Raw genomic sequence first — 23,479 nt, forward strand, 5'->3', positions numbered from 1 at the left:
ATTTGTAACATAATAGGCTCCAGGCACCTGCAGAATTGGGGAAAGCCCCAGCTCCCCCCTGCAACCAACCCCAAATACTCCAATCTGGTGCTAAGAATGTTGTCCATATTCAGTCCCTGCCTCTTCATCTCAGGAGAACTAATACCGGTATTATGGTTTGATTAACCAATGCTTTTTTTGCTCTTATCAGCCTGCATATTAAATCAATGTTTTGCTTTGTAATAAAACTATGCATTCCATTTCTGAGCACTGGCCTGTTGTCTGAATACAGTCTCTCAATGGCACACCATGATTCTGAGAAAAAGACATGTATACACAGTCATAAACATGCATGGCTCAGCTTTATGAGCTTGCCTTTTATAGGTTCCTGGTCTCCTGTTATTTGTTGAATAACAGGCCCATGCTTGGTTATCCATTCCCCTCCTAAAGAGGTGATTGAGCTATAAATGCAGGATGACAGAAATATCCTAGAAGTGGGAGGAACTAAAGGAAGAGAATCTGTGTCTCGCACCTGGTGGCATATTCAGCTAGTGTACCATTTCATATTTTGTCAGTGGCATACAGGTCAGAAATAGTCACTACTGCTGAGGATTACATTCACAGATTTAACTTTTCATTACTGAAAAATGAATACATACCCCCTAAGGTAATAAGCACCAAATTTCTATTTTAAACACCTTTATTTTTAAAAAGTTATTTCACTACCTCCAGCTACCCAAACAGGGAGGTGTTCAATTTATACACTCAGTCCAAAAACCATGTAATCTCTCTTAATAAACACATCAGAGCATTTTCATAAGATCCCTTCTAATGATGGCACAAGTTCAAGAAGCTCCAAGCTAGAAATTGCTTTCAAACCCAACTGGAGTGGTACCAAATGTTCTGCAAAAGGTTTTTTTAAAATAATTTAACTTTCATATGCACACACACATCCCACAAATATTTAAAAATCCCTAGGCAGCTATCATAAATCACAATAAGGTGATTATAGGAGGGGAGGAAATCTATGTACAGTACATAAAACATTCAATAAAATAACAAGAAATAATGGAGCAGGGTTATGTATTTGATGTGCCTGGAAAAGCCTGCCCGACTAGATGGCTGTTCAGGATTTATTTAAGGCTTGTCTCTTAAATTTAACAAAATACTTTTTTAAAAATAGTTGTGTATTATACTTGAATAAAGTTTCAATTAAGACATTTATCATATAATTAAACCTAAACTTTTACAGAAGTTTTTTTTAAAAAACAACAACAACCCACCGTTAATTGTAAACTTATTTAAGCATTGTATTCACTTACTGCTATTTCTCTACATGCCGACATGGATATCCCTGTACCTTCAATCTGCTTCAATGCATACTCCTTTTCATCTTTTCTGGAAAAAGAAAACAGTAAATGGTACAGGGCTTATTTATATTTAAAATAGTTAAAGAACACACATACTAATTAATCTCTAGTCTATATTTGTCAGGGATGACAAAGTTCTTCTATTAACCAGAAAACAATAAATCTGGCATGTGATATTCTAGTGAAAATACCTCCTCTTGAAATGGCAGTTTTCCAAATACCACCAAAAAACAGAACAAAAACAAAACATGATGAAGATATGGTATTTTAACAAAAGCACACAGGGCTGCACCAAGCATAGCCTGAAAACCTGGAGAATTCCCAAGATCTAAGCAGCCCAGCTGCACTAGCCAACAACAGCAAGAAAGAATCTCCTAGGGAAACAGAAATATAGCTGCACCCAGGAAATACAACTAAGACAGACAAAACAAGCTAGCTCAACCCAAAAACCTTAGACAAGTTACAGAGTTAGCACCAACAAGGTGCAGGGATTATGGCACGGATGAAAGTGAAGTTGAACCTTTCCCTGCCTATCTGTGATAAATGAACATTGCTTCCTAGTGCAGTAATTAGTCTTCTGAAAACATCTCCCATTGGTACCAACAGGATCATTTTTGACACCAAACTGCAGGTTGAGTATGTTTGTGCATGTGTTTTTCACTGGAACTGGTGCTGGGGAAAGAAGGGCTAAACCTCTTGATGGGTTGAATGCCTGAATAATAGGCAATTGGAGGAGAGAGACTGTACAGTAGGATTAAATTTTAAAGCTATTCGGACATGCTAGCCACGCATGTTATTCACAGTTTGATTCTCTGTCAAGTGATAAGAGAGGAAGCTGGTCTTACCGTATTCTTGACATCTACTGGGAAGTGAACAGTCCACATACTGCAAGTTTAAGACTGCTTCCCCCATTCCTAATGGGTTTGAAGCTGGTGCTTATGTGGGCGACATCTGCCTCCTCAGTTGGGTGCATACCAAGTCAGAGATGCAAAGGCACCAGGGAAGAGGGAGATTCCAAACTGCCCACCCCCAAATCATGCTACTGCAAAAACTGAGAATCTGAGAATATAATAATCTTTCTTTGAAAATAATAAGTGAAATACTTTTTGGAAGAAGCATTGAAAACAAAGATTGTTAGTACTCCATTTAAAGAAGGATCAGGTATCAGGAGATGGGGAAAGACCTCTGCATAAGAACCACAAGAACCTGGAGAGCAACTGGAAGACAGAGAAAACAATACTGGGCTGAACAAATAGCCTTGCCTACTATGTATATAAAGCAGTTTCCAGGTACTGTCTTTGGACTTTTAAAAAAAGCAACAATTTTGTCTGGAAAATGTTTCAGAAGTTGAATACAGAGCATGTTAAGCATGTTAAGATATATGACTCAACAACTTGTTCTTGCAACGTAAAACTAAGACCTTTGCATGGGGAAGCTTCAGACTCCAGACTGTTCTTCACTTTCCGCAGATTCCTCCCTCTTCTGCATCAAGTGACATAAAGCCCAATGAATGCTTGTCAAACATATACAACCAATGAAAAAACTAACATGTGTAAGAGAGTGAAGAATCTTCTTTTCAATTCATGCTATATTCCATTTTCAGGTTGTCCATGAAGGTCAAAATGAAAGTTTGAAATCAGAACTATCTTTCAGATACTGATCAGAAAAGGAATTTGAGCTATGCTAGTTGTTTCAATGATATATTATTTATACCCAGCTTGGTTTTAAGATACCAAGGATGCAATCCTATACACACTTACCTGAAACCAATGAACTCTATGGGTTAAACTCAAGTAAAACATGCTCAGGATTGTAGTCCTAGTTTTCTATATAGTTAACTTGGATCAGATTTCCTGGTGCTCTCCATACATTATTGGACAATTGCCAACTAGTTGTTGGGAGTTACAACAGTATCTGAGTTGTGTGTCTGTGCTTATGTACATGTTTGCATATGTTTCAAGCCAGTGGTACCTCTATTTACGAATGTTTCTACTTACGAACGGAGCTCCGTCCGCCATCTTGGATGCAGTTTAGATAGGATTTTTTCTACTTACGAATTTTTAGATAGGGTTGCTTCGACTTACGATTTTTTCACCCAATGCATTCCTATGGGATTCGACTTACAAATTTTTTCGACTTACAAATGTGCGTTCGCAGGCCCGTCCTAGCCATAGAGGCTAGTGGCGGAGAACCATGGCACTGGGTGCTGGAGGGCGCTGGAAGGGCGCCAAGTGAGCGCAGTGTTCTGGCGATCTGGCCAGGACTGTGCTCCATGAGCTGAGAGGCTGCGCCACGTCTCTCTCCTTCTCCGAGGACTCTGCGCTGCCTGCGCCTCCTTCTCGTTTCCCCAGTGCTGGGTTCCACTCAGTCGAGCTTCGCCACCAGCGGGTCCTTGGAGAGGCTCTGGAGCCAAGTCTGGCCGCTCAGGAGCTGGTTTGGCCAGCAAGGCTGCACTTTCAGAGGGGGCCGCTGGAAGGACCTTAGCGCCAGGGCGCTGGATGGGCTTAAGACGGCCCTGTGCGTTTGAAATGCATTAAATTCGTAAGTAGAGGTACCACTGTACCTAGTGGTCTCCAGGGTTACCAAAGCATTCCGCTTGGATAGTCTGTGATAACAGTTATGATGTGACAGTTCAATTGTTGTCAGCTGGAAGCTTATGTTCTTCCTTTTATGCCAACATCAGGTATGGAAAACTTGAGCGTTCCTGTACAAGATCCAGGTTGTTCAATGAGGATCATACTCAAATATTCATAGGACAGCAGCATTTGTAAAATGTTACGTGTCTATTACAAGAAACTACAAAATCAGTAGACACTGACCAAACTTTGCTCACTGAGGAGAAACTGAGCATAGAATCACTGGACCCAATACTTCCACAATGTCAAACACGAACTTATTTTTATACACATTATTTTCATTTTAGCTATTATACCCCATGTTTTACACAGTAACACCTGTGGTTTGTATGGGAGGATTCATTCTATTTGCAGCAGAGTATTGGACATAGTGGACACCTCTGATAACAGGAGAGGGGAGCCAACATGCATCCATTTCCCAACCTCTGTTAGCTACCCTCACTACCTCCCATGCTGTTCTAGAGGGCTCCTATATAGAAAATAGAGTAACACCAGGTCAGGGTGGGGTTGCAGAGGAGAGTCAGACTCAGCTAAAATTTCCTCCCACTTCCATTATCAGAGATGACTGCTGGATCAGAAATCCTTAAGTTTAAGGACCACCTACCTACTAAGCCCTAGACACGCTTCAGGGAGCATAACCAGAGCAGGTGTTGCTCTGACTACCTGGCAGATGGGCAGACACAATCTGATCTTCTGCCTTCCTCAAGCTATCAGGGCCTGCTCATTAAAGTGTAAAATAGGTACTCTGCCTAAAGCCGGCAAATTCTTTTTAATTGGCGGAGGGGGGGATATAGGGGGCCACAAAATCCTTTTGACATTGTAGCTTCATAGGAAGGAGCCCATTGGAACAGCCAAATAAAAAACTTTGAAAAATTAAATGATGGGGGGGGGCAGACTTGCCCATAAGGTAAGGTAGCTCTGTGGCAAACAGGAATTCAACATGCCTCATCCTTTTCTGTTACAGAAATTAAATTATAAGAAAAGTTTAACCTGTTGGCATTCTGACTGTTAAACATTCTACTACTCATGTGTAGCTCCCCCGACTTATATTTGGACTCTCCACCCCACCTGCAACAGAGGATATATTTGGTGGGACTGGATTTCACGGCCAGATATAGAAACGAGCACTTTACTCATACTATAACCCCAGCATAATTTGTAGTCCCTGCAAAAGGGTGGTATCGTGGGAAATGGAAATGCAGTTTAGGGATCCAGGTCGGTTTCTGTTAACTCATTCCCACCCAAGGAGTGTTCCCAAGATATTCAGCTCTGGCAAAGGACAAAGGGCTCAGTGTCATTGATCCCATTCTGTGTAAGTAACTCAGAGTTTGCAGCTGGTACAATCAAGAGTCTTGCTGCTGCTGTGTTCCTTGCCTCGCCCTTGAAGTTTCTATACCGCCACCACAATCCAAATTCACTATACAGTAAAAATAAATAAATGCACAAGCTTTGAGAATATGGACAGCTAGTGACACTACAGCTGGTTTTGCCTTTCCTTGGCGTGCCTGCTTAAGCTACATTTAAAGTCAGCTACTTGCATGCACCTTGATGTGAGACATCATGCTCAGTTGTGCTGTCTGCTTGCAGCACACTGTAGACGAGATCATGTAAATTCTTTAGGCAGGGGTGGGAAAGAGCATTAATGTGTAAAGGATGCCTGCCCTGGGGCAGAGAGCTGGCTTCCTAGAAGCACCTCTCCTCATATCCAGCCCTTAGATTTTTATGAACCATATGTCACATTCATTATAAGGTTGTACAACCGCATGCTATGCATCATCATCCTAAAATAGTTTCCTACTGGCAGTGTCACCGTCCTGAAACCAAAGCCTTCCCCCTAGACACAACTCATGTTAGAAATTGCTATAGTACTCAACAGAAATACTGAAGAAAACTGAAGAGAATTGAAATCACAAAATGATAGAGATACCAGTATCAATAATGTGATCCAACAAGTTAATAAGCTATCTTTAACACCCTTTATATATTTGGATAGAAATAAATGTCAGAAACAAGACAGGACAGATGATGCATACCTAAGCAATTACTATCACACCATAAGATTTGTTCTACGCATAAATCCCACAGAAATATGATTAAGCCTATGCAATTTTTAATATTTAGCCTGGAGAAGAACAATAAAAATTGAAGCATAAGCCTACTTACTGAGAAAGCTATGAAATGAAAAGCAGACATGCTTAGTTCATTGCATATTATACTGTTAATGAATTCTGTGGGCAACTGTCCCATGTGCTGACCTACATATAATGTGCATTATTTTTTCCTATACTTAATTTTATTTACACAAGAAATTAATCAAGCCTGATTCAAGCACTGCCAAGCCCATTAGCAGCCATCATTTAGTTTTGTTTAGTCAACATGAGCCATGCCAGGTTCTAGTGGCAGTGACTAAACCACCAGCAGGCCAGCAGCACCTGTTGAGATTAAAGTTGCTATTCGTGTAAAAAGGTTATCAGCTCCTAGTTTTGTTTCATGCATGGTGACAATATAATAAAGCTGAAGTTAAATTATAAAACATGTAGAAGAAATTATCAACAGGAGCTCATCAAATCTCATACACAGGAGCCATATCCCACTATAAACAAAAAGTTTAACAAACACAGAAGAGGAAATTAAATGTATTACATCTTCCTATAGTTCCCTGATGAGAGGCTATGAGACAACCTAACTGCTACTAAATTGCAAGGAAATCATATTGGTTTCACCTACAACCATGAGCCTAAACGGAGTATGTACAGGTAACTCAACATCTTTCTGTTCGGTTCAACATTCCTATTCACTTTGGTGGCATTTTGACCAGTCAAATAATGTAAAATAGAGGCCAAGTATTGAAAGCATTAGTTTATTGGAACAAAAAAAAATACATAAATTGAAGTATGTCAATTACAAAAATATATGCTTTGAAGAAGCCTCCAGAATCCAGACCCCCCCCCAAAAAAAAACCTTCCAGAGCACCAAGTTACATCATATGGTGGCCCCTTTTCCATAAAAAGTGCAATGAATAAAGCTTCTGGGAACTAGAACAAAGAGTCTCTTAGAATGTGCAGAGTTATTTTCTGAGGGGAAATCTTTCCAAAGTGCCATTAAGCATGTGCAGGCTGCCTTTCCTTTGAGAAGGGGATGCTTCTCTCACCTGTCTATACCCTCATCATCAACCTACCCACTTAAAATGGCAGAGGTCACATGGATGCTGTACTGCTTGAAAAGTGGCCCGTAACACTTTTCAAGGAAGCTGGCTGGCTAGCTAGCCAACATAGCGCCCAGAAGATGCTAGCTGCTAGTTACAATGGCTATGCTCTACCTCCACGGTCAGAGGCAGTATGACTCTGAATACCAGTTGCTGAGAACTGCAGGTGGGTAGTGCACTGTTGAGCTCATGTTCTGTTTGAGGACTTCACACAGGCATCTCGTTGGCCACTGTGAAAACAGGATGCTGAAGTAGATGGGCCATTGGCCTAATTCAGCAGACTCTTATTATGTCTTAAGATCAAAACACAAACATACACACTGAATCTCACTAAATGCATCCTATGGAATGGTGGCAGCCACCTCCACGGCCCTCCCATAAAGCAGCAGAATGATAGGGAGCAGAACATGTGCTTGTATCTACAACACATGCAAACACTTCACTACAAATGCTGACGTGAACCCTTCAAACCTGTGAAGACTCTGTGTGTGTGTATTTGCTCTCTGCAAGCTTCTTCCTGAGCATTGTGCTCATGTCCAGAGACACCAGACATTAAGTGAAAGGACAGAAGGGAAAGTTAGGCCATGTGGCCTAAATTGGGAATGGAGAATGGGTAAGTCTTTTGAGGCGAGTTGAAAGGAATAACCAGTCCTATCTGAGAGGCTAGAGCGTGCATGTGAGAGTGACCTCCCTCACTCCCACCAAAGTGGGAGACAAAGGCTCTATAGTCCTTACATTGCTATCAGGTGAGCCTATGATGGGAAACAGTGGTAAGCTGAGACTTACACAAGGGCATTCTTGATTTCATAGAACATTTGATGATGGAACTTTTGACCAAATTCAAACAACAGGCAGTCTATTGACATAACTGTTCTATTAACTAAGATCCCAAGCCAACAGGACTATATTTGCCTCTTCCCTAGAAGGATTGTACAACACTAACTACCCCAGCGCACATTCGCACACAAGCACACACTATGACGCCAGAAGGCAGCACTCCTCTTTACCTTCTGCTGAATATTCTGCTACCTCCAAGGCTTGAAGTCCATATACGAAGCCCGATGGAATCTATGGACACAGCAGAAGTAAAAGGCAGAGATTTATGTAGATATACAAGATTTACGTCTCAACAGTGCCAAATACCTAGATATCCACTGAGCAGTTCTTTAATAAATAGGCACACCATTTGGAAACATGATAGTTACCAGTCCAAGACTTTCAAGGAAGTTCAGGAGTCACCAAAGCAACAAATAGGTAAAGATTATTCTTTGATATTAAACAGAAATATTTGAGAGTTGAAAGTGTTTGTGAGTGGCTTAACTTCCCAGAACATACCCACAAATAAACACATTTCATTGTCCAAACTTTTGCTTGGCAGGGGGTTGGACTGGATGGCCCTTGTGGTCTCTTCCAACTCTATGATTCTATGATTCTGGTTAAACACATTTTGCAAGTTTCTGAAACAAAGATTTTTTTTAAAAAAAAACTTTAAAAAAAACTTCTTACCAGTGGGATGAGAGTAAACTTTATGAGCAATCACTTGCGCTTTCAAACCATCTTAAACTCACTGGAAAAAATCATCTGTATCCACTTCAGTATTGCTGAACTACATGCAGTACACAAAAGCAGTTATGGCTACCTTGAAAATACAACTTACTCAAAAGTGTTTGTTTGTTTTTTCAAAGTAAGCACTGATAAGATCTTCATTTACCTTTTGTGGAATATAAATGAATATCTTCACTTATCCTACTTTTATCACACATGAGCTAATAAGCTCTTTATTTGAGGGGGGGAGAGGTGATTCAAAATCCTCTCCATTTATAGCAAGCTAGCTATGTCCCACACAGTACAGGACCACCAGCCAGTTTGACATAGGAGAAAATTCCATTCCTCCTGCCTCAAGGAGAGGGTGAGAAGAGAGGACAAAACATTATGGGAAAACACTTGAGAACAAATGTATATTCAAAAGTTATCAACAAAAACATAGAAACAGTACTATAAGGAACTAATAAACAGTGGAAACATTTGCATGGATGCAGCAGTGACCACAATATCATTCATGATAAGAAGCCTTTTGAACATCAGTACTGTAGTTCAGAAACTGACCTGAATCAGAAGTTTATACTAAGTATTTTTTAAAAATCAGGATTCCAGGTACAGGTGGCAAAAACTAAATTACCACTTAAACATTTTCCAAAACAGCACCATTTGCACTATATACTGCAGGACAACTGTAAAAATGAATGGCTATTTGCAAGCGGGTCTGTCACCTTGCAATCACACCTGCTTTCTAGCCCTTCTGAAGAGAAGAATTACACTTTGAAACTCCTGAAACACCACATTAAAAGTAAAATTGTTTTTGAAGACAGGTTACTATCAAATTAAGAATAATTTCTGAAATATTTATTCAAGCAGTAAATAGAAAAATCTGCTCAAATCAATTAGAAGCAAACAGAGAGATCAGTGGAAGGTCTGTGTGTATTATCATTGCTCCTACTGTGCTATAGAACTTCATAACAGAACAAACTTATACCCCTCCCCCTTTAGGGGGCTATGCCAATATGCATAGGTAAACAGCTGCCATCTCCAATGCTCACTCAGCGAAGAGGAGAAAAATACAAACAGAAAATCCCAAAATGATGTAAAAAAACAACAGACAAGCATATAGAATACCACAAAACTCTGCCGGTACCAAGTAGCCAAGACTTGTACTGCCAATGAAGCCCATAAACTGCCTACACATAGAGGGAGGCAATGAACTACAGTAGTGGTACAGCAATAAAACTCCTAACACATTTGCAAAGCTAAGCAGGATCTGGTATGGTTTCAAATTGGATGGTAGACCATGTTTTGAGATTCTTGCATTACAGAGGGTTGGACTAGATGACCATCAAGGTCCCTTTCAATTCTACAATTCTATTCTAACCCATCAACAGGGACACACTCCCAGGTGAGTCACTCAAAGGTGAGTCATCTGACATCAGGCGATTTGCAGGTGGGTGGCCCTTTTCACCTATCAAAGTGGTATGAGTAAGCAGAGAGAGGGGAGAAGCCAATTCCCTTTTGCCCATGAAGTTCCTCCCATTTCCCTGAGAGAGTGCAATACTGAAGCCAGAAAGGGAAAGGGATTCTTATTTAACACTCCACAACAACAAAGAAACAAGCAGGGCAAAATCATAGTCTTTCTTGAACAACATAATGGATAATAGGGTTCCTGTGTCTCAGATAGCTGTTCAACGGACAGCAGAGTAACAGGTGCAGTATGCCTTATGGAACTAGCTCTAAGATAGGGACATATTCATCTGCTGCATAACTCTCTGCCACGAAGCTTGCACGGGTACAGAAGTCTGCCTGGCAGATTAACAACCACAAAGAGAAACAGCCAAGAGCATGCTGGGCACTGCTGCTCATTATGGGATGGGTCTCCCATGTTCTCAGCATGGAATGGAGTGTTGAACAGGATCCTATACCCAGTGCTTTTTTCTTTAAAAAATGTTTAGCAGTACAGTACTCTCATTTTCCTACTCATATTGAAATACTGCCCCTCAATGAGGCCAAACCAAACTTAGATTCACAAAACGTTTAGGGGGGGGTGCGTACCCCTGCGTACCCCCAGGGAAAAAAGCACTGCCTATACCTGTTGCAAAGCAGTCTCTGTTAGGGCAGACAGAGCAAATAACAGTCAACAGACAGAAAACATACTGTACCATAGTTTGTAGATCCTGATGCACATTGCACATTAAGTATCTCAGAGTGTGTGCAAAAGGGAGGACAAGTGGTGCTATCTTAGTGCTCAATCAAAATTGATGCCTCAAGGCTTCCCTCAGCACCACCTGGATGGGGAGAAGGGAGGGGGGAGACTGCGGTGACCATGAGCATATTTCTGCTTAGTAGGGTTATACTGAAGTACTATGTGTATGTAGCTGCTGGTCGTTCTGCGATCTTTCAAGAAAGGGGATGGGGAACCTGAGGCCCTCCAGATGTTTCTGGACTAGAACTCTCATTGTCTCAGACTATTGGCCATGCTGGCTGGGATTGATGGGAGTTACAGTCTGACAACATCTGGAGGGCCACAAGTCCCCCATCCCTGCTTAGTGCAGAGAAGTGTTAACAATGTCCTGAAGTCCCTAACAATGTTCTCGAGACAAGCTATTTTGAACAAAGTATCCCGTTTCCCAACACTAAAGTTCACAAGGTGAACTAAACATGTATGGCAAGAGAAAAATTGCCCCACGTCACTGGGGCTCTAACTATGAAATAAACAGGTATTGGTGACTGCCTAAGTATTTCAGCCTTTCTACCAGTGTATCTTGGCTGTCAGAATGGGCTGCAAACACAATGTACTGACAGCATATCTAAAGATGGTGATTCATCATGCATTCTGGCTGTGTAAGGGTGATTCAGCCAAATCCTATAGTCTCTCACCTGATAGATATTGAGTATAGGATTGTGCCTTAAAAGTCTTTCCAAAAGAAAAATATCACCATCTCCCCACCACACAATACTACAGTTCCATTACTGTACACTTATACCATGTAATTGAAAGGACTATGCATTTTTATTTTTTCCTACCCTTAAAGGGAAACCAAACATGGAAGACATGCATTGTAGCTCTGAGCAGCCATATGTAACGGATTGACACAGTTTTGAAATATTTATTCCTACCTGGCTGGAAAAGACTAAATCCACCTCCAGCCTGACTGACATAACATTCTGATGGGGGCGGGACTGTTCCCAGTTTAAAAGGAGAGAGGAGCGGTTTGGTCAGTTAGGTGGTTGGCAGTTGACAGTTGGGAGTTAGGGAGTTGGTAGAGAGTAGAGCACGGGTGTCAAACACAAGGCCCGGGGGCCTAATCCGGCCCGCCAGACCTCGTCATGTGGCCCGCGTAGCCGCCGCCGACAATATCCACTGACAGTAGTTCTGGAGCCTGCGATTGGCCGAGGGTCAAAACCGGGGGCAGAGCTGCAGGCGGAGGCCGGGGCGCTGGAGCCGCGCTGACGGCTTGGCCAGGGAATTTCAATTTCGAATGAGGCTGAGGGAGGCGGTGGCACAGCGGCCAGACGGGGAAGTGAGATGCAGGAGGAGGAGGAGGAAGCCCGCCGAGGAGGTAGGAAAGCCCTACAGGCGACGCCGGCAAAGTTGGTGCCGGGACGGAGCAGCGCTGGATTTTTTTTTGGCGGGCTTTACTGTTGTCTCCGAGAGCGAGTGAGGCGGCACTGGGGAGCCGCCGCCCGCCGCTTCCCTTCCTCTCCTCGGCTGCATCCGGGAGGTGGGCGAGCGAGCGGGCGAAAGGGACGCGGAGTGAGCCTGAGGGGGAAGTAGGCGAAGCGCAACAGCCGCTCTCTTGATGGAGCCGGGTTTCTCTTCCCTCTTCCCCCGTTTTCTCCTCATAGACACTCGGGAGGGTGCCTGGCTTTTGCTCTGCCCCCCACCCCCGAGCCGCCCTTTGGCTTCTCAGTTCCGGGGGAGCTGCTCCCCGGGGGGCGGCCGGGAGGGAGGCGACGACGACGGCACGGGTTCCTGCTCTTCCCGCTCTGCCGCCTCCTCCTCTCAGCCCCTCGTGATGTAGGGCTCCAGATGGAGTCGCCTCGCGGTTTGAGTAGGTGGGAGGGGGATTTTTTTGGGGGGGAGGTTTTCAAGCCTCCTCTGCCTGCAGTCCCGGTAGGGAGAGGAGGCGGCGAAGACGACAACAGCGCGGGTGGGGGGAAGAGCAGCTCTGAGGCGAAGATGCACGTCCGCTGGGGCTGCCGCCGCCTTCCTCCTCGGGAAATCCGCTGCCCTCCCTCAGCGCGAGGGGAAGGGACTCTGGCGCTGAGGAGGGAGGATGCAAAAGCAAAGCAGGGAGTTGGCGCTGCACCGCATGTTCCTGCCTCTCTCCAAAGCATGGGGTGGGTTGCAGCGTGTGGCATCCTGCCTAGCGGGGTTTGGGTGTGCGCAGGGCGGGAGAGGGAAGCCCTCTTTCCATCTGCAGGTTTTTAATCCCAGCAGTGGCTTTCTCCTTCCTGCCGAAGGTTTAGTTGAGCCCCCCCCCCCGGAAGTCGTCGATCCCCACCTTTTGTTCAAATTTCCCTCGTTTACATCCCCTCCCACACATGCGCCACGACACAGGAATGTGATCCGTGTGGGGGCGGGAAAGAGCTTACATTATTACAAAAAACAGTGATAATTGAATGCAGTGACAATAATTTATGATAATAAGGAGAGGACACATAGTCCTACAGACACAACTGGCCCTTTGAGGGTGACCAAACTGCTGATGCGGCCCCCGATGAATTTGAGTTTGACACCCCTGGAGTAGAGTGTTAAAGAGGGATGCAGGAGCTGTATGAAGAAAACTGTGTTAAATAAGAAGATATGTGCTTTTAAGAACCAAAGAAACTCATGTTTATAAGTTAAATAATAAAGTTAAATGTGCTTAAACGTTCTCTGACTCGGCAGTGTCTCAGTACCTTCAGAGGTGTGACAAAGAGGGGAGAACAAAGCTTTCCTGGGGAAGAGGAAACTGTTTGCTGTTTCTCCTGTCATACAAAGGGCTGGTTAGAGAAGCCGAAGGAGCCACATAGTTGCCTAAGGGAGAGGCACACTGTAGCAGTAGGGATCCCAGGGAGGGAGACCCCACTGGTGGCCATAGGTTTCGAACGCAGAGCCTGAGGTACTCTGGAGACAAGTCCAATTTGGATTCTGGAGGTTTTTTTCTCCTGTTTGTGGAGAAGCACAGGGAGAGCCTCTGAGGTTAAAGCAGTGAGGTGGGGGATCCATCACACCATACACAGTAAGAAAATAGAAGATGAGGAGGCACTCCTCTGAGGTGGTATGCAACTGAGTATCACACAGTAATTAAACTCATAATGATGCTCATTAAATGTTGCATGACCATTTTTTCTTTAATTTACAGTACTTGCCAGAGAAGTAGCAATAACACCATTAAACCATGGCCTAATAATCTATGCACACTAGTATCCTGAACTACATCCTGCTTTTCTTCCCAAGGCCATCCTACATCCTGCATAAAAGCATGATATAAAAACACTGCTTGAAAACAACTAGATAAAGGAAATAAGTCTTGCAGCCCTATGTAAACAAATACAGTATTATAAATTCTTACACCTGATTACAAATCTTTGTTGTGGAACTTCTTGACAGTGCTAAGCACATTATCTGAAATACAAACATCACTATACAAAAGGTTTATCTGTTCCAGTTTTCAGTTTTGGTTTCAAACACTGTAAGTTAGGTTTCATATGTTTTCCCCTTTCAGTGACAGTTTATATTCAATTTATGTTAATTTTCTTCCATTTATTAAAAATGCTTTCACATTTGACATCAACAGCACCTTGCAGTCTGTAATATATCACCTGTGAATGTTGTTAATGCAGTGAGGAAGAAAATCACTATACACATCTGATCTTATGTCAAACTGTTTAACAACTCTCTGACACTATGGAAACAAGCTCTTTGTGAAGAACACAACCAGCAGGAAGTTATACATGAATGAGACTCATACCATAATTCATGTGTATTTTGCCATTTCATTTGGGGGCGAGGGGTGGGGAATAAGCCCTGTGACTGAATAAAGAACATACAAGAAAGCATTGCTCTTCTTGCAGGTGGTTGGACTAGATGACCCTCACGGTCCTTTCTAACTCTACAATTCTATGAGTGGGGCATACACACCAAGAATATTCAAAGACATTTTTCCACTCAAAGCGTTCTGAGCACTGTAATTTGTTAAGGGTGCTGGGAACTGTAACTCTGTGAGGGATAAACTACAGTTTCTAGGGTTCTTTGTGGGGCGATGTGCTTCGAATGTGCTTTAAAGGTATAGTAGTGTGTACAAAAGCAAACCCAAGGCTAGCTCAATCACAAGAAGAGCTTACAGCAACAATTTCCAGCAGAGTAGCTGTGTAAGTGTTGTAGCAAAGATCCTTGCAGCGCCTTAAAACCTATTCTGCTGTTTATTCTATTCAGGATAGTAACTGGGCTGGGTGAAGGAGAAATAGATTGCTCTGTTCCTCCTTCACCAGGTCATTTGGCTATGTGCTATAATAGCAAACAACAACAACAACAATTTATTATTTCTACCCCACCCATCTGGCCACATGGATAAAGTTTCTCTTCCTCCTTCCTTCCCGGTCACCATTTTTCTTTTTAAGTAATTTTTATTAACTTTCCAATAAAAACAGCCAATTAACGTATCCATAATCATAATCCAATTAAAAACAGTAAGCTAAACTAAACTAAATTTATTTTATTTTATTTTTATTCCCGGTACCCATTTTTCACCAGTGCAGAGTTGTTCTACTGCTGCTACTGCTGTGGTTTGTTCCTTCCATCTGTGCACATGCCTCTCCCATTTTTAAATCCGCAGACATCAACACAGCAAAGAGATGGTCATGGTAAACCAAGCCACACCACCAGCAGTGAGGGTGACATTCTTCCTCATTCCCTCTGTTGGGATCTCCTCAGCACCCAGTAAGAGAGCATTGTCCCATCCGTAGCCAAACACTCTCCTCAGTGCTACAGAAGAAGAAAATTGGCCAGCTGAAAAGCCTCTAGATGTTATTACTCCTGACACATGACTTATGATACCTTTGCTGAGTACAAAGCGTGCCTCTGGTGCTTAGGGATCATGATGAAAATCCTTTTGGCTCCAGATGCCACCACTTCTGTCTCCTAATACCATACCAAGACAAAAAGGTTGCTTTCCAGCTGTGTATTTCCAGAGTGGATGGCCCAAGAGGCTTAGGAACCCCTGCTCCATGCTTAGTTGGACCCACAAAGGACCTTGCTATTGAGAAGAAAGTTGGTGGCAGCTGCCTTGCATCTGACACTGGGCAGCTGGAATTGGCTGTACTGTACATCCTTACTGCTGAGCCCCTTTGCTATCACTGGCCCCTCACCTCAACTCTCTTTCACCACCAGTCCCCATCCATTCCCAAGGAAGTAAGTGCCTGGGGCCTCAAGCCTGCCTCCATCTCTGCTGGTGAGTATGCATCAGAAACAAAGAAGGCCACTGAGTGAGAAAACCTCTTCTCCCAGTGTACAGCATTTCTAGCCTGCAATTTGTTTTCACTAGGCAACATGGGCGTAGGCAGGGGGGCAGTTGCCCCCCCTAGAAGCAGGGCCGCTGGTGGCCAGCCTGCCCCGCTGCCGCCCGGTGCCGTCTCCCTTCTCCCTGGCTGGCTGTGGGGCGGGTGGAGGGAAAGCTAGCCAAACGCTTTGCGCGGCTCTGGGGCTTTCCCTCCACCCGCCCCACAGCCAGCCGGCTAGAAGGGACGTCTCCCTTCTCCCTTGCTGGCTGTGGAGGGAAAGCCAGCTTTCCCTCCACCCACCCCGGCGATCGCGGAGGGGGAGGAAGGGATCGCAACAGCCTAAATTCGGGCTGATCCTGGCGCCCCCTCGCCCCTGAACGACCATGGCTTTCCTTGCCCCACTGTGGCCCCTCCCCCTGTGCCTTGGACCCGCCCCTTGCCCCCCCAATTTTGATCCTGCCTACGTCCCTGCTTTGTTGTTGTTTAGTCGTTTAGTCGTGTCCGACTCTTCGTGACCCCATGGACCATAGCACGCCAGGCACTCCTGTCTTGCACTGCCTCCCGCAGTTTGGTCAAACTCATGTTCGTAGCTTCGAGAACACTGTCCAACCATCTTGTCCTCTGTCGTCCCCTTCTCCTAGTGCCCTCAATCTTTCCCAACATCAGGGTCTTTTCCAAGGATTCTTCTCTTCTCATGAGGTGGCCAAAGTATTGGAGCCTCAGCTTTACGATCTGTCCTTCCAGGGAGCACTCAGGGCTGATTTCCTTAAGAATGGATAGGTTTGATCGTCCCTGCTAGGCAACTATTAATTCCTAAAATAGACTGACAAAGGAGACCTGAGTTTTCAGGGCATATTCAACCTGCCCTTCAAAGCAAATGAAGAAATTTGTCAGGCTTTACCATCAAGATGTCAAGGCAATACATTTTCAAAATGATCCGCTTTGTGGGTCATGTGTACCAACTGGGTCATGTGTACCAAGTGCCAAAAATATTTTTCCTCTAATATTTTAAAGCAATACATTTTCATTAATATAATGTACCACAACTTTTTTCCCCTGTTACAATACAGTTGGAACTGTTTTTTGGAACTAAAGTTATTGAAGAAGCTTGCAAACTCATCATAAAACACCCAACTTGGAGCAGATTCAGACTTGAAACAAACAAGTCTTTTTTAGGTCAGCTGTTCATGTATTTTACCCAAGGTGAAACCTGAGATAAAATACTGCCTTTGTTTCAGTTCATGAACACCAACAAACAAGGTCAATAAAGGATACATCTTTCAGAAACACAGTTTCAGTTTTTTCAAATAGAGTGTGCAATTCTATGCATTGTTACATATGGAATCTTTACTTCTGAGTAAATATGCATACTACTATACATCTCACTAGCTAGAATGTAAGCTATATTTGACTGAAGTCTACCCTAGCCAAAGCTTCTTTCCCTAAACAATTGACTTATGTGATATTGTCAACAATTAAAACAAACAAAAACATTCTTCCCAAACCTTCTGCCATTACTGACAATAGACTGGATACGACTTGACTTGTGAATACTTCTATTCCATAAGGTTTCTCAATCTTATCATTGGTTTTTTCTTCTCAACAGTTTCTTTATTTAAAAAGAATGGGCCCTTTTCTGTGGCAATGGTGTGGATAATTTTTCTAAAGTATACTAGAAGTGCAAAATACTGAAAGCCCTTTAAGTTTCATCCTCAAAAAAATTACTTAATTTCTCAGAAGGGTAAAGTCATTCATCAGTTTGAATAAAGCACCTTTACATGAAAAAATACAATCAGAAGTAATTAATATTTTTGACATAAACACACTATTCAGTTTAGTGACTATTCAGTTCAGCTGCAATCCTATGCACATTTCCATTTAAGTTCACTGAACTCACAAGGATCTACCAATTAAACTTAAAATTAATCAAACAATTAAGCATGCTTAGATCATGCTGAATATATCAACATTATACTGTTAATGATTTTTGGCAAGCAAAAAGGGGAAATACTTCCAGGAAACCAGCAGTCAAAGATACGGCACTAGGAGTTACTGATTCTCTGTGATAGAAAAGTAAGCCCAAGAGAAAGTGCATAATGGACACAAAGTTTGAAGAGAGACTGCAGACAGGTAGGAATGGCTTTGGGGAGAGGTACTGTGGTTACTGTAAGGATGAACAGAGTACCAAGCATTAATGCTCTTCCCCAGGGAGGCTCACCTGGCACCTTCATTAAATATCTTCAGGTGTCAGGCAAAAACACTCCTCTTCCCCCAAGTCTTTGGCTAATTAAATAATCTATGGCCTTTTAAACTGGGAGGGGTTATTGTTATTTCGCTAATATGTTATGTACAGTATTTTGTGTTTTCATATTGTAAACCACCCTGGGATTTTCAGATGAAAGGCAGTATATAAATTTTATTCATCTTCATCATCATCAAAATATTCCTGACATGAAGTAGCAGCTCTTAAACTGGAGCTAATAAATTTAAATTTTCATAGATGACAGACTTGTCTTACTAGTCTTGATATTTCTATCAGAATGACAATTACCGAGATTCATGTTTAAATAGCTTGCAGATGCAGCCCACCTCAACAGCCTCTCAAAGCTCTTGATTTACTATGAGTACTAACTTAGGAAGGTCAAGTTTAGTTGGCTGCCTCAGCAGCCTAGAAAGACAAGATCACTTCAAACACAGAATTCAAACATGCAAGGTTAGCACTATAATAAAAAGGTTATTTAATCAATACAACCAACAGTCTTTCAGAATCACTAAGCACCACCGACAGCCCACTGGTCTGACCAGGCACTTCAGGCATTCATCAACTCCCAACAGTGTGTGCTAATTTAAGTTTTTAAAATAAGCACTACTGGAAGTATGCATTTTCTTTATTCTTACCCCTCTCTAAAGCCAGATTCATATAGGATGTGGGTCACATGAAAAGCTTTTATCTGGATAAGCTTTACATGTGCTTCACCACATTTAAATTCACATACAAAAAAAATGTGTGCTCATCCATTCATGTGCAACATTAGCATGCCAATAGCACACCCTGATTGTTGGCATGCTAATATTACATGTGAATGGGGCAACATATCCTGCAAGTTCTTTAAGATATAGCAAGCATGGGAAACGTACATGAGTAAAAGCTTTCACTGTGGTCAATTTCATGTATAAATCAGGTCTAAGATTAGCTACTACAGAGCTGACTAGATCAAAGTGATATGCCACTGGCTATGCCATCACTCACTACAGGGGGGGGAAGCTACTACCATAGCAATTATTTCTTTGTGTACCTATCCAAGAAAAGCAACTATTTTAGAAGGAGTATTTCATAGCTGACGAAAGTGTGATATAACAATATTTGCTGCAGGATACTTATTGAATCTGTAAAATATAAAGTGGACAAGCAACAATCATGAAAATGTATTAAGTACTGAATGCATTCTCCCAATTTGTTTAAGGTTCATCTGCAGAAAGATTAAGGAGGATGCTGAAACAATCTATAAGAATGGGTAGAATGGATTTTAGCTATAGCAGTGCCTTGGTACCATGGTGATTGGCAAACTATAAATATGCATCACTGCTGGGTTTCTATGGAGTTTTAGCTGGCAACACGGCTAGAGGCCTCCTTCTACCAATAACATTCCCACACTAAAACTTTGCCACAGGTTTTTCTATTCAAAAACAAGTATTTTTTTCAAGGAGCCATTCTTGCAACTTAGCATTTGCTGATGTCTTTTTTCTAAATTATTTAACTGATACACCTCAAAATTCATATACGTAATAGGTGTGATCTGCTTAGACACAATGAGGTACACAGAGATATTCAGCATCACAAAATTAAAATCAAAGCCATTTAACCTAGCATGATTTAAGCTAAGTTTATTTTAACACAAGCTTTGTAGCTATGATGCAGCCTTCTACATAGACATTTTTATAATCCTAAATAAGCACTTACCAAGGAAAAAGTTCCACTGAACTGAGGGGGTCTAACTTCTGAGAAGATGTTATAGGATTGAACTCTTAACTGTTTCTTTCACACCTTTTTTAATGTATTAAAATCCCCCCCAAAAAGATATCTTAATATTAAGTGGTATTAAGTGTTCTAACACTGCAATAAATTTATCAAACTTACTTCTAAGGAAATTACCCCTCCAAGCATTTTAATTTAATTTATAAAAGACTCCATTTATTTGAAGGCCAGTATACGCGGGTGGCACTGTGGTCTAAACCAGTGCTCCCCAACCTTTTTATCGCCGTGGACCAGTCAACATTTGGTAATTTTACTGCGGCCCGCTGGGGGGGGGGGCGTTGATTGTTTATATTTTATTTAGATTGTTTTGATTTAATAATTTTAATTTAATTGTATTTAATGTTCCTTGGGCGGCCCGGTACCAATTGATCCACGGACCGGTACTGGTCCATGGCCCGGGGGTTGATGACCACTGGTCTAAACCACTGAGCTTAGGGCTTGCCAATCAAAAGGTCAGCGGTTCGATCCCCACGACGGGGTGAGCTCCCGTTGCTCAGTCCCAGCTCCTGGCAAGGTAGCAGTTTGAAAGCACATCAAAGTGCAAGTAGATAAATAGGAAGCGCTCCAGCGGGAAGGTAAACGGTGTTTCGTGTGCTGCTCTGATTTCACAAGAAGCGGCTTAGTCATGCTGGCCACATGACCCGGAAAAACTGTCCACAGACAAACATCAGCTCCCTTGGCCAGTAAAGTGAGATGAGTGCCGCAACCCCAGAGTCATTCACAACTGGACCTAATGGTCAGGGGTCTATTACCTTTTTATACTATACACACTTGATTGGGAGTGAGTCTCTTCAACTCAATGGAACTTACTTCTGAGTAGACATGCATACAGGATTGTACTGTAAAAGTAACACTCCACAATCATTTGTTCCTTCCCCCATTCTTACGAGAAAAATAAACACATACTGGTAAGTAGTGTTTCTTCCCTCTCTGAATATCTTCCTTAATATTTAGAATGTTTAAAGCTGTTTCAGAACTGTTGGTATCCCAGTGACTGACTCATGAAAATAAGTTTTAAAACCATATAAATTAGTAATGAGATATTAACATGGCAATCTGATAGTATCTACTCTGAAGTAAGCCTCATTGTTTTCATTTCCACTTTCTCCCAGGTAAGAATGAATAACCAACCAAAATAACTGAAAGACCTGTCAGATGTTCACAGGATTGTTCCCCTCTGTTTCTACTTATTTCTAGACAAAGTATGGTGGTAATGGGATCTTTATCTGAACAGAAACCTAGGTACAATCCAAAAACACATGAATACCAACACCTAAAAACAGTTCATATGGAATAATGCATTTACTAAGGCATATCACATTGTGGTCTCTGAGAAGCCTCAAACAGCAAGAGCATAGCATGTTACCCAGGTTGCCCCCCCTTTTTTTTACAGAAGACAGAACTCCTGCAACTTAGATGTAGAAGAGGAATTTCAATTACCTTTTATTCAATTAAAGGCACATGAGCTTTGGGTGTAGCCAAGGGGGGCAGCGGGTAGCTGCTCTCCCAAATCAAATAAATACCTAACTTACTGAGGTTCTGGCCCCCTAACATAAAGCCGGCTCCTCCAACATAATTCCTGGCTATGCCCATGACAGGAACCCTATCTTCTTTTTCATCTGGCCACCCTAGTTTTATGTAGTGCCTGGGTAACTCCCCTTTGCTTGATTCCAAATCCATTCTTCTTTTCCTGAAACCTTGTACACATCGCCTCCCCCCCTCAACAAAAAAAAAAAGAACATTCAGGAATAAGGGAACAATGAGAAATGAGCTTCTCTTAGCTTCAGGTTCCCCTGTATCCCCTACGCCTCCCAAAACTTCACAAGAAAAGCAGTGTGAGGAACCAGCAGCAAGGAGGGATCCCAAGAGAGTGGAAAAGTCTGCTTGTGGGCCTTGTCCTTAATTAGAAATAAATTCTAAAGATTCTCAGTTGCAAGGACTTTGCTTTAAAAAGCAGGAGGACTGGAGACAGAGCTGAGTAGCAAGAACAAAGACAAATCCCATTACTAGCTAGACCCAAATTCAGAGGGATCTCAACACTCTATAACAGGGCAAGGCTTTCTGACCTAAATTCACCCTATCACTAGTTTTTAGTGGTCACTTCTACATTCTGGAAGTGCCTTCCCAAAAGGTGAACACGCTATTCATGTCAGAATTACCTTAATGAATGATGCAAAGTCATTTGATGTAGCATAGAAAACTGGAAAGAGCAGCAACATGTTTATTTTGATAGTACTTTTATAACTTGTTTCTCTACTTGTCTTGAGATTTCGGGGATGGAGTTAAAAGTCTAAGTAAATAAAAATAAAATTTGAAATTGTGGTACACAAGTTAAATGTAATAGAAGCAACTACTGTACGTATGTGGTCAGCTCCATTGCTCCTATTCCACCAATACTGAATCAAAGGCATAGCTGCCAAGTTATCCCTTTTTTAAAGGGATTTTCCCTTATGCTGAATAGGCTTCCTCGCGAGAAAAGGGGAAACTTGGCAGCTATGCAAAGGACATACAACCATTACACCCACAAGAGCCAAAACCACCAGCTTATAAACTGTATTTATATCATAAAAATACTGGTAAACTATAATACAGGCAACAAAACTGTTATAAGGGGCAATAAATTTCGCAAGCAATTTTATACACGGAAATTTTAAATAAATGCAAAAAGGTTTAATCAGATCTTTTGCATTCATTATTCTTTCCCAAACTGTATCCTTTATGGCAGCAATAACCAATTTAATTATAAGACACAGCATAAGAGGCTCTATGAATTTCAGACTATTACAGCTCAACATTTCATATTTCTTAAAACTTATATCTCAATACGGATGTTTTGTACAATAGTGCCTTGAAAATAATTTACAAAATCTGACTTGCAAAACAATCTCAATACCGTTACATTGTAATTATTATTAGATGCTTCATGAAAAAACAGCCATTACAGAAGTGAGGTGATAAACTTCCAGAAAAATGCAGCAGCAAAGTTAATAAGCCTTCAGTACTGGTTTGGCATATTGACTAAGAGCCAGCAATGACCTTCAATGAATTTTCCCTAGGACTTCCCTGAAATCGACATGAATCCAAGCATGACACAATCAGAACCAGAACAGGCCTGTTATCACTCTGGCAAGTAGTTAATTAAATCTTCCTCCCACCTCTCCACCCTCACCCACTGGCTCCCCACAATCTCCCTTCTCATATCTCCTTCCCTGCCATCATG

The 23,479-nt window shown here is 42.2% G+C and overlaps 1 protein-coding gene across 4 annotated transcripts in view; it reads right to left on the reverse strand.

The window, feature by feature from the left end:
* CDK19 (cyclin dependent kinase 19) overlaps positions 1 to 23,479 on the reverse strand; it is a 92,181-nt gene that overhangs the window by 61,718 nt on the left and 6,984 nt on the right. The window contains exons 1-3 of one of the 4 annotated variants that reach the window (XM_088666012.1): positions 22,419 to 22,961; positions 8,198 to 8,258; positions 1,302 to 1,377 (exon numbers count right to left, since the gene is read on the reverse strand). In XM_088666012.1, the coding sequence (XP_088522138.1) occupies positions 1,302 to 1,325 (24 nt within the window). In that variant the 5' untranslated portion in view covers positions 1,326 to 1,377; positions 8,198 to 8,258; positions 22,419 to 22,961. Of the gene's footprint in view, positions 1 to 1,301; positions 1,378 to 8,197; positions 8,259 to 10,897; positions 11,288 to 22,418; positions 22,962 to 23,479 lie in introns of those variants that run through there. The other 3 variants (XM_035109074.3, XM_035109073.3, XM_035109070.3) reach the window with 3 other exon arrangements.

This window comes from Zootoca vivipara, chromosome 3 (assembly GCF_965207765.1).
Source record: "Zootoca vivipara chromosome 3, rZooViv2.hap1.1, whole genome shotgun sequence".
Lineage (NCBI taxonomy): Eukaryota > Metazoa > Chordata > Lepidosauria > Squamata > Lacertidae > Zootoca > Zootoca vivipara.